This window comes from Lolium perenne, chromosome 1 (assembly GCF_019359855.2).
Source record: "Lolium perenne isolate Kyuss_39 chromosome 1, Kyuss_2.0, whole genome shotgun sequence".
Classification (NCBI taxonomy): Eukaryota; Viridiplantae; Streptophyta; class Magnoliopsida; order Poales; family Poaceae; genus Lolium; species Lolium perenne.
The window spans coordinates 265,054,114-265,064,652 of record NC_067244.2 but is presented as its reverse complement, the minus strand read 5'-3'; the positions used below and the strand labels follow the sequence as shown (position 1 = coordinate 265,064,652).

Here is a 10,539-nt window from a genome sequence, read left to right as displayed (position 1 = left end):
TTGGGATTCACCTGCGCAACCTCCAGGCGAGTCACAGGCGCAACCTGGAGGCGTCGAACATGCCTACTGCACTCTCTGTATGTGACTGCTCTATCTGTAGAGCAGCTTAAATTCATGTAAAATGTAGCTTATGTTGTAGGGTTCTATCGGTACTACTGTTGGATCTGTCGTGAATATATCTATGCTATGTTGGCTACTCTATGCAAGCTTATCCTATATTTTCTCTGGATTTGTGCCCTAGATTTCCTACTTGATTGGGTAAAAACGAAGGCATAAAGAAATGAATGGCGTTAAAAAATAGATGGAGAAGCTGCTCTAGATTTGCTACCAATTTGGGCTATCAAATAGGAATGAGATCGAGCGAGAGAGAGGAAAAAGGTACATTGAAAACTGCTAATCTGGGCAAAAGAGACAGAAACCACTCGTGCCCACGTCCCGGACCCACACGGCTCCACACGCTACGGCCCCACACGCTACGGCCACACAAACATGGTCTCGTCCTGTCCCACGCGGTTCCTTCCTACTAGCCCACACGACGCGACCCCACAAACAACACGACCCCACTCGTCAGCACGGAACGGTCAACTTAACGGATTCCTGCCGTCGGAGCTGCTTCTGCGGGTTTCAAACAAGGACTTGGGGAAAACTGAGAAAAAACTAAGGAGCTGGGGAAAACTGAGCACAACTAAGAAACCGAGGGCACAAAAATAAAAATCCCTTGTTTTTAATGAAACGCCACAGGGCCCCTAGTCCATCCATAGATGAAGGATTTTTTTTGTTATATTGACCATTGTCACTCACTTTTTTTTATCTCTAACTCGTACTATAATATTTAGAATTGTAAAAAATATTTTTTGTAAAATAATAGTGATATAAATGGTCATTTTGGCTGCACACTTACGTGTTCATTGGTAATTTTTCACATGAATAAATGGATTAATGTGTTAGATTTTATAGTAAGGGCCCTCAAATTTTAGTTTCGCCCCGGGCCTTGAAAATCTCAGGACCGGCCCTTGGTGGGAGGAGAGCCGGGGCGACTAAGGACGCTCTCAGGCAAGAGGGGGTGGAGAGAGGGAGGAGGGGGAATGAGGCTCCCCTTAGGGGTGGACTAACGAGCTGCTCAGATCATTAAGACTCGGCTCGTTAAGCTCGTGATCATTAAGGCTCGAATCGTTAAGCTCGTTAAGAATAACAAGCTGAAACCATTGTTCGGCTCGACTCGTTATGTTCTTACAAGCGCTCGCGAGCAGCTCGTTAAGGATCGTTAAGGATGCAATGCAAAGAAAACAGGTGTGCATTGCTTGGTGCGGAAGAGCGGAAGCATAGGTTTTTAGATCCTACTATAGAAGTTTCAAGCATGGTTAAAGAGCACTATTTTGCTTGGCCCCTTCCTGCCAAATATTTGAGATAACTAAAGTGACTCGCAGTCAAAACTGGTGAAGCCTAGCTTGTTACCGATCTTAACGAGTAGCTCACGAACATAGTCGACTCGATTGTTTAGCTCGTTAACCTTAACGAGCAAAAACTGTTGTTCAGCTCGGCTCGTTAACAAAACGAGCCGAGTTCGAACGAATCGAGCAAACGAGCACTCATTTAACTCGCCGGGTTTCGAGCTTTTTGTCCTACATATGAGGAGCCCAACTGTTGAGGTACATGTCAAGATGGTGGCAACTAACAGAAACAAAATTTCCATTGAGGTAAAAAAATATGGCTTGCGATGGAAAATCTTAGGACTAACCCGGACAGTTTCAAAGATCCGGAGACGGAGAAAATATGTCTTGTTATGTTAGCTGTGGAGTCTCGAATCCTAACAACTAGGTTGGCAGGCAGCGTCCCGCATAAGTCCCGCGCAAATGCTAAGTCCCAACAAAACGAGTGAGTAAATTAGATCGGAATTAGAGCATGGTTTGTAAAAATGTCCGATGCATCCCTCCCTGCTTGCAACCCTACTAACAACTAATTCAAGCCTCGTGGATCCGAAGACGAAGGTTTGGCATGAACAAGCTTAGACATGTATCTTTGCTTGCACCAATTCAATTATTCCACGTATTTGTTTGTAATCATTTTGGTACTTTCATGCATGCTAGTAATGATTAAATTTTATTTCCAAACTCAAAACAGCGGCAAGAGGAGCATGCATGTGAGTGGGGTCAGGCCCGCAATGACGCGCATGTGGCCCTGCAGGAGTAAGGGCATCTCCAGCGACGCGACGCAAACGGACGCTGAGCGACCGTTTGCTTCCGCTTTGACCGAAAATGCGTCTGGCACCCTCTCCAGCAGCGCGACGCAAAGTGATCGGGCCGTCCGCGGAGACGCAAACCTGGCCCAAATATGCGCCAGGTTTGCGTCTCTGCGGACGCTGCGCGGACGCGCAAAGTGTCCGCTCGCGTCTCCACCGGGCCCGCCTGGCAGCGAGTCTGCACCGAGGGCATCGCTCCGGCGGTCAGCGCTTCCGCGTCTGCGCCGCAGTCTTTGCCATCAATGGCGCGGCTGCCTGTTCTGCGCGCGCACTGGCGGGCGGCGGTTGGGCTTCTGCGCCGCCTTCAATGGCATCGTATCCGCGCGCGGCCGCCCTTAAAAGTCCACCGGCCGCGTCGCTCCTTCGCCCACACCACGCCTCCACTCGCACCACCACCGCCGCAGCGCCATGGGGAAGAAAAACGACTTCGAGGCCTCTGGCAGCGGCACCAAGAAGATCCCGCTCCCCGTCACGGTGGGGAGGCTCATGCACGGCAAATGGATGTCGTGCGACGATGCCTGGTTCTGCGTGCAGCTGCCTGGCGACTGGCGGCTCAGCTGCCGCCGGGTGCCCATCCCTCCAGTACCTGCGCGTGAGCCTGATCGAACCGCGGAGATCCGGCGCAGGAGGCGGTATCTGCCGGTGGACCTCCGCGCCGATCCGGCGTACGCCATCGACTCGGAGCTTTGGCGTACGTACCTGTCCACGGAGACGGACATGAGACGAAGGGCAGGCCTCATAGGCGACAGGGATTATCCCTTCGGCCCTGCACCGCCGGCTCGTCGACAGCAGGCGCTGACGTGTCGTCAGCAGGCGCTGACGCGACGTCAGCAGGCGCCGACGCGACGTCAGCAGACGCAGCACAACGACGCCGACGACCGCGAGGACGACGACAACGACGAAGCCTACGCCGCGTACGACGATGACGACAACTACGTCGAGGCGCTCGCGTACCATAGCGAGGAGGTGAAGGACGACAGCAACGACTACATCGCTGTCGTCTTCCAGGAATGGCAGCAGGCCATGGCGGAGGGCCGGAACTTCGACTTCCCGGAGAACATGACGGACGACGAGATGGCGAAGGTCGCCGTCCTCGTCTCCGAGTACGACGCGCCTGTGCAGCCGCCGCTGCCCCGCTACGCCACCGCCGTCATGCCGCCGGGCCTGTCGGCGGATGAAGCACTTCGACAGGCGCTCCTGGAGTCGGCGGCGCCTCCGCCACCGCCGCCACAGCCTTATCCCTGGGCGCCTCCTCCACCGCCGCCACAGCCTTATCCCTGGGCGCCTCCTCCACCACCGCCACAGCCTTATGTCTGGGCGCCTCAACCGCCGCCACAGCCGCAGCTCTGGGCGCCTCCACCGCCGCCACAGCCGCAGCCTCCTCAACCTCGAGCACCGGCGGCGCGCCCGGCGTACGCTCCCCCGGATGGCTACTGGCCATGGGTCACACCGGAGCTCATCGTGGTCGACAGCGACGAGGAGCAGCACAGCGACGAGGAGCAGCACAGCGACGAGGAGCAGCACTAGACGTTTAGGTTTTTTTTAATGTTTTAAGTATGTAAATTATGTTTCATGTTAAAAAAAATATTCGTCCTAAAAAAATGCGTCGTGCCGCTGGAGCCACCCCTACGCAAACGGATGCGCGGTCGATTTCGACCAAAAGGGCCAACGCAAACGGACGCGCGCGGACGCTAAAATGCGTCGCGCCGCTGGAGATGCCCTAAGTTGTACATCAAGTTATAAATTTGCAACTTACATTATAGGCAGTCCACAAATTAAACAAATTTAAGTTTCAAATTTCATACACACAGCTCATAGTTGCATCAATTACCTCTATGCAAAAAAATCAAAATTTCTATACTCTGAAAATATAACTTTGAAAACTACGTTGACTTTTCTGTTCCACCGCTACGCCTTCGTATTGGCTGCAATGTCACCAGCCTCATTGGGTTCCAACAATCCTCTCTAGGCCTTGTTTGGTACTAGAGTTTTAGTGAGAATTAGCAGAGATAGTCCGTTTCAAACTTTAAATCCCTACTTATCCCCAATACATGTTTGGTGCTAGAGTATGAGCGAGTTTTATTCCCACTTTTTCCTAAATTTTAGAGTAATTTTTTCATTCCCAATACTCTACCCCTACATAGTAGATTGGGGATGGAATTTTGTGGGAATTGGGTGACAGCAGTGATTCACCCAATACTTTAGAGATATTTTCCTCACTAATCCCCAAACACTAGTACCAAAAGGCCCTAGGGGCTCTCTTGACGATGGTTTGAAAAATGACGTCTAGTGGAAAATTACACACGTGGGCATTCCGGTAAGAAAAAGTGAAAAAAAAACATGCGGGTCTGTGTCGGATTAACACTGTGCACCAAATCGATAAGTAATCGCAATGACGACATAAATAATGAGGAACTAATTGATAAACAGAAAAAAAAAACTACGGAGACGATATTCATTATGTGCAATTCGACGGACCTAGCCCCTAGGGCAGATGGATCAAGAGTTTCAAGACGAAATCAACTAGCCAGCAGAAACATAAGCGGCACCGGATCAAAGGAAGCAACGCGCGGTTGCACCAATCATTCGGGCCGAGAACAAAAGAATGATGAACGAGAAATAGAGATCTAGCTAGGCAGGGCGATTTGCTAGGTGGTCACTGCGACGATCAGACCTCGGCCGTCTCGAGGTAGGCGGCGAGGCTGCTGGAGGTGCGGCACGAGAGCGACGACGCCGAGCGCGGGCCCGTGGGCGGGCGAGCCAGGCGGCGGCCGAAGCTGTCGTAGTGGATCGCGCCGGCGAAGTCCAGCGGCTGGCACCGCTCCCCCATCAGGATCGCGCGGCGCCAGACCACGCCCTCCCCGTCGCCCTCTGCCTCGTCCATGATCTCCATGCCGCCGTCCCCTCCCTTGCCGGCCTGCTGCTGCTGCTTCTCCCGCGGCCGCGTGAAGAAGCTGTCGCTGCCGACGGGCCGCGTCCTCCTGCGGTAGGAGGCCGTGGAGGCGCCGCTGCCGACGCCGTAGCGGTGGCGGTGGCGCAGGAGGCGGCGGGTGGCGCGGGAGACGCGCCGGGTGCACACGGCCACCAGGCTCGACACCCTTCCCACGATGTGCTCCGTGTACCCGCCGTGAACGGCCATGGCGCGCGCGCGGCTGCCCGCGGCAATGCGCGCGGTCGCTGGCTAGCTGTGTGTGCGTGCAGTGCGTCGCGGCGCGCGCGTGATGCGGTTGTCTGAATCTGGTGGAGGCCAGGAGGAAGAACTAGTCTGGGATGTGGAGTGCGAGTGATCAGCAGTGGAGTGGTCGAACTTAACGGGGATGTGCGAGCGCGGGACGTTCGGGGTTTGACTGACCGCGCGCTCCAGCGAGCTAGCTTTATTCAGCAAAAAATATAAAGGGTAAAGGAGCTTTGATCTGCATGGGCATGGCATGCTGCTTCATCTTTGACTAGAAACTTCTTTATTCTTGCGATTTAGATTGTTAGTATAAGATCCCAGTGGCCAGGGAATTAATGTTCCTGATGCCATTTCTAAACAAATGTGCCAACAGCAGTGAAGGCCCGGGAGCATATCCTCCGGCCGGTTTTTAAAACGATTTTTATAGACAATTTAAAATTTCGAAGAACCGGATTTCTTTTTACATGTACGTCTCGACATACTATGTGCTCATAAAGTCTCTTCACGAAAAACCGTCATTATGTGCCATGTGCAAAAATAACAAAATTTGGAGCTTAAAAAAACTTTTACATTTATTTATCTTTTGTACACATGACACGAAAAATGTCGGTTTTTCATGAAATTTGGCGCGCACACATATACTATCGACATATACGCGCTAAACTTTGTTCATTTTTTTTTTGACATTTTAAAATATTTTTGCCGGGCAGGAGAAGCATCTGTTCACAAGCTCAAAACATATTTGAATATAAGTAAAACTTAGAAACAGATCAATTGATAATACAGTTCTCTTATCAAAAATCTGCTACCATTTTACAGATCAAGACTTTTTAATATAGCTCACTCGATGTCATCATCACGAACATCTTGTTGTCCAACTCGGTCCTAGTGATATTTGTCATCTAGAAAGCCCTTTCAATAGTTGCCACCGCCACCGCTCAACTCAATGAAATGACAAAGCTCAGTAAAAATGATGTGCTTTTTAAGTATCTAGACAATCTCTAAAGTCTTTAGTTCTCCACGCATGAATAATGCATTGAATCAAGGATATTTTGTATATTCTCGTGATCATAATGAGAGCCATGATAAATCTTTCTAAGACGAGCAATTTTATTCAAACTAAACCTAAAAAGTAGTTTATTGAGTCAAGACGAGGGAATTTCTGAAGCAAATTTGAAGAAAAAAATTGCTCATTAAAGCGATGGTCAAAGTTGGTGGTAGCATTGTCGAATTCACACGGTATAGATCCCTTATCCCCGCCTTGCGTGATACCATCTTTCTGGACATGGTGGTCCAAGTCAACAACAACTGACTCCGGATAGTGTTGATTGCTCACATACGGTGCATACTCATATAAGTTTCAATCTATCTTTTTTCTTGGGGGTGACACACTCATATATGTATTTTGTCCTCACAATTTTGCATGAGTAAGTTTCAAGAAAATATGTAAATGCATGATACACTTCAAATATTTCCGAAACTTACATACACAACAACTTTTGACATTTTTAAACTTGGGCCCTCGTTAACCCGAGTCCATCCATAAATTTTTTTTTTTACGATTTGAACGGAGTTGCTACGTTGTGCGAACCGCACATGCATGACCAAACCCATGTGTTGGTATGTGCCTTCTTTTTGGCATCCATCCATAAAATGTTTTGGTTCAGAAGATGATTCTCACTAACGGGCGGGCCGCTGCATTTTGGTGTGAGCTCAACGAAAAGGTGCATGCTAACAGGCGATGAATAGGATTTTTCCCAATAGGCGTTATAAATAATCAGGTTGGTGGGTTTTGGCGAATACCTAAGGCCCAATTCGGTGCCAGTGTTTTTAGAAGTGTTTGGGCCGGTTTTGGGGTGTTTTTTTTCGGGCTCAATCAAAACACCCGAAAACAACCCAAAACACGTCTGAGCTGTTCGGTAGGCCGGTTTCGGCCCGTTTAGGCCCGACGAAACCCGCCGAAACCCGTCGGGCCGGGGCGGAACTAAAACGCTTCACCCACCTCGCGTTTCTGTCGGGCTGGCGGAGAGGCGACGCGGGCGACGAGAGGCCGACGCGGGGGACGACGGTGGAAGACCACGCCGGCGCCGCCGCTGCCGCCGACGCTCCAAGACGACGCCGCCGCCGACGCTCCCTCACGCCGTCCCGCCGCAAGAGCAAGGCCGACGCTCCCGCGGTTCCGCCGACGTTCCTGCCGCCGCCGACCGAGAGCTCCTGCCGCCGCCCCTCTTCTCATCTTAAGCTGGAGTCATTTGTGAGTTCCTCCACCCCACCGCCTCCTCTCCCTGTAGTTCTAGATGCGTCTCATCTTTTGATTTCTAGGGTTCTTGATTGTGATTTCTAGGGTTGTTGAATTCTAGGGTTATGGTGTCTAGGGTTCTTGATTTGCTTGTACTGTCTGCGTTTCTTGATCTGGTTGATCTACACCTCTGTGCTCTCATCTCTCATCTAGAGCAGCTAGTTTGTGTAAAACTTTTTTTGTCTGTCATAACAATGCATACTGCAGCAGCTCGTCATGTGTGGTGCACGCTGTATAAGTACAGTGGCTTCAAATTATTCCAGGAATTTTCGGTTTAATAATTCTTACATAGAGTTTGAACTGCACAGTACTCTGCGAATTGTTGATACTTGGCTGTGACTTGTTAAGTAAGATAATGCCATAACCCCATGAACACGAGTACCTTTTGTTTTCATTCAACCAATCACTCTGCTAGTGTTACAAAATATATTTCAATGCAGTTGAAAAGTACATCATGGACATGGTTTCAAGAAAGAGTAGCTTAGTTCTGATGTGTAGTCAACAATTTATTGATCTGGATATCTTCATAGTAGCTTAGTTCCTCAATGCATACTACTGTTCAGACTTCTGATGGAATTGTTGATACTTGGCTGTGACTTGTTAAGTAAGAAGAGGAATTCTGATGGAATTGTGCAAGTGATGGAGAGGATGGTGCAAGTGCGTGAAAAGGAAGTCAGTCAAGAACAACCTCTACAGAAGTTCTCTATTACCATATGCATGGTGTGGCTACTTGTGCAGATAGCCAAGTTAGCATGAGGTATGTTTTTACTCTTGCGGTTCTAAATTATGTTCTAAATTGTACTTCCTTCGCATGGTAGAAATATAGTGTCTTACTATGAATATGAGTTCCTTGTTGCTTAGTTGACTGAATTTTGTCGAACACTTGCTGGGCTTGTGTAGTAATTGGTTGGAAACCATCGCTTACTGACCTTGTGTAGTAATTGGTCTCAGTTCTGAATCTTCTGAGTAGAAATGTTTGCTAGTAACTCATCAAGAAGTGAAGATAAAACAGTAGGAGTTTAACTTAGATTCACAGTTCATACATAGGTAGATAGCATATATAAAGACAGTCGCTTGGCACAATGTATCATCATATCTTCAGTTGAGGATTCAGGCTTCCTCAGACAACTTCATCACCTCCCCTTCATGGTCAGAGGGGGCGAAGTCCTCAGGGTCGTAGTCTGGCCGCACTCTGTATGGGTCAATCTTGATTGCCTAGATTGATCATTCGTATGCAACTCTACTGCCAAAGTACTGTAGCCATGAAACAACTATCTAATGCATGTGGTTGTATATTAGTATTTCATAGTTTACATCTTATTTCCTGGCAGGAAACAAGTCGCTTGGACTGATTTTCTTCTCATAATATTGAAGGGAACAAGCATGCTTTTAAGAGGACTGTCCCGGGCCGAGTTGGTGCTTTATTCAGCATCTTGTAGTTTCAGTATTTGCTCAGCACTATATGCCTATCCACTTTGAATTCCTCTATTTGTTTCATGTCTCCGAAAAGTAGATTATGAGATCGGGAGTTAACTGTACCATGCTTGTAGCTGTGATGATGAGATGCTACTGTTTGCATTTATGTACTGGTTGCAAGATATGATCTTCTAGTGTGCTACAAAGATTTGGTTTTTATTTATGATGCACATCTACTGTCAAAAAGATTGTCTTTTTATCTCTGCTTATGCGTTAAATACACTTGAAAACCCTGCTTTGTAAAACAAGTGTTCCAAACAAGTGTTTTGACAAGTGTTTTAGGTGAAAGGGGTTTTGTAGTGTTTTGGGTAGTGTTTTGGGTGGTTAGTGTTTTCACCCAAAACACTCCACAAAACACTCCTCAAAACACAAAAATACACTGGCACCAAACAAGGCCTAAGGGAATTACAAATCACGTGGGACCACGCGGCCCACCAAGCCGTTGGGCTCACGCTCGCACCGGCCCAGCTGGAATCCGTAGCCGACTTGGTCTCGCCAAACACGAGCACCCGCGTCCGCTATCCGATCGATAAAGGCCTTCCGCCCGCTGCGTGCACGACGACGACCACTACAACGACAAGAGATCCCTCGAAACCAAGCCAGATCAGCTTCTTCGTCGATCCGCTTCCCTCAAGTCCCAAAGCAACCGATCCATGGCAGCGGCGTTGGTACGGTCCTCCCTGGGGCAAGCGCTCCGGCGCGCGGCGGCGGCACCGGCGCCGTCGTCTCGCCTCTCCTCCGCCGCCGCCGGCGCCAACACCACGGCGGCGCGTACGTACTACGGACACGCGGGGAGGAGCCGATAAGACGCCCAGGCCTACTCGCCAGGAAGCGAGTTCCTCCCACGGACTGAGAGGTGAGTACTGAGTAGTCTATCTTGTTTTCTTGCACCGTAAGATGTAGTACTACGTAGGACGAACGAAGTGCTGATCTTGACTGGCACGTACCTGCGCGCAGGGACAAGTTCGACGGCATCTTCGGCTTCGCCGCCTTCGTCGCGACGGTCATCTTCGTCGGCCTCGTGCAGGGAGACTACCACTTCTGGAATAGGCCGAATTTTGATGCTGGTTCTAGGCCGCCGCCGCGGATGGCCAGGCCCGGGCGGTAATGTCGATCGGGCAGCAGGGGAGAGAGTTTGTTTGCTGTAATTGCCGGCCCTGTGGTTAGCTATGTATATATACTATATATATACAGCTGCAGCATACATTGTACACTAAACTATCTTTTATACCTTATCTTTTTTTTTTGCGGGTTATACCTTATCTTCTGTAATTATGGTTTGCATGCTCATTCAATACTGGTGTGGTTAAAAACAAACAAGAAAATGTGTGTCTAAGATAAGATATATCA

At 49.4% G+C, this 10,539-nt stretch overlaps 1 protein-coding gene and 1 long non-coding RNA gene across 2 annotated transcripts; one reads left to right on the top strand and one right to left on the bottom strand.

Moving 5' to 3' along the window:
• Positions 1-4,606: 4,606 nt before the first annotated feature.
• LOC127327895 (uncharacterized) lies at positions 4,607-5,506 on the bottom strand. Its single transcript, XM_051354701.2, has one exon. The coding sequence runs from the start codon at positions 5,376-5,378 to the stop codon at positions 4,908-4,910; it is 471 nt and encodes a 156-aa protein (XP_051210661.1). The 5' UTR covers positions 5,379-5,506; the 3' UTR covers positions 4,607-4,907.
• A 1,891-nt stretch (positions 5,507-7,397) lies between these two features.
• On the top strand, positions 7,398-9,359 carry LOC127327843 (uncharacterized). The gene is made up of 3 exons (XR_007868759.1): positions 7,398-7,668; positions 8,319-8,470; positions 9,045-9,359. It is a non-coding gene; the product is annotated as an uncharacterized lncRNA (long non-coding RNA).
• Positions 9,360-10,539: the final 1,180 nt, after the last annotated feature.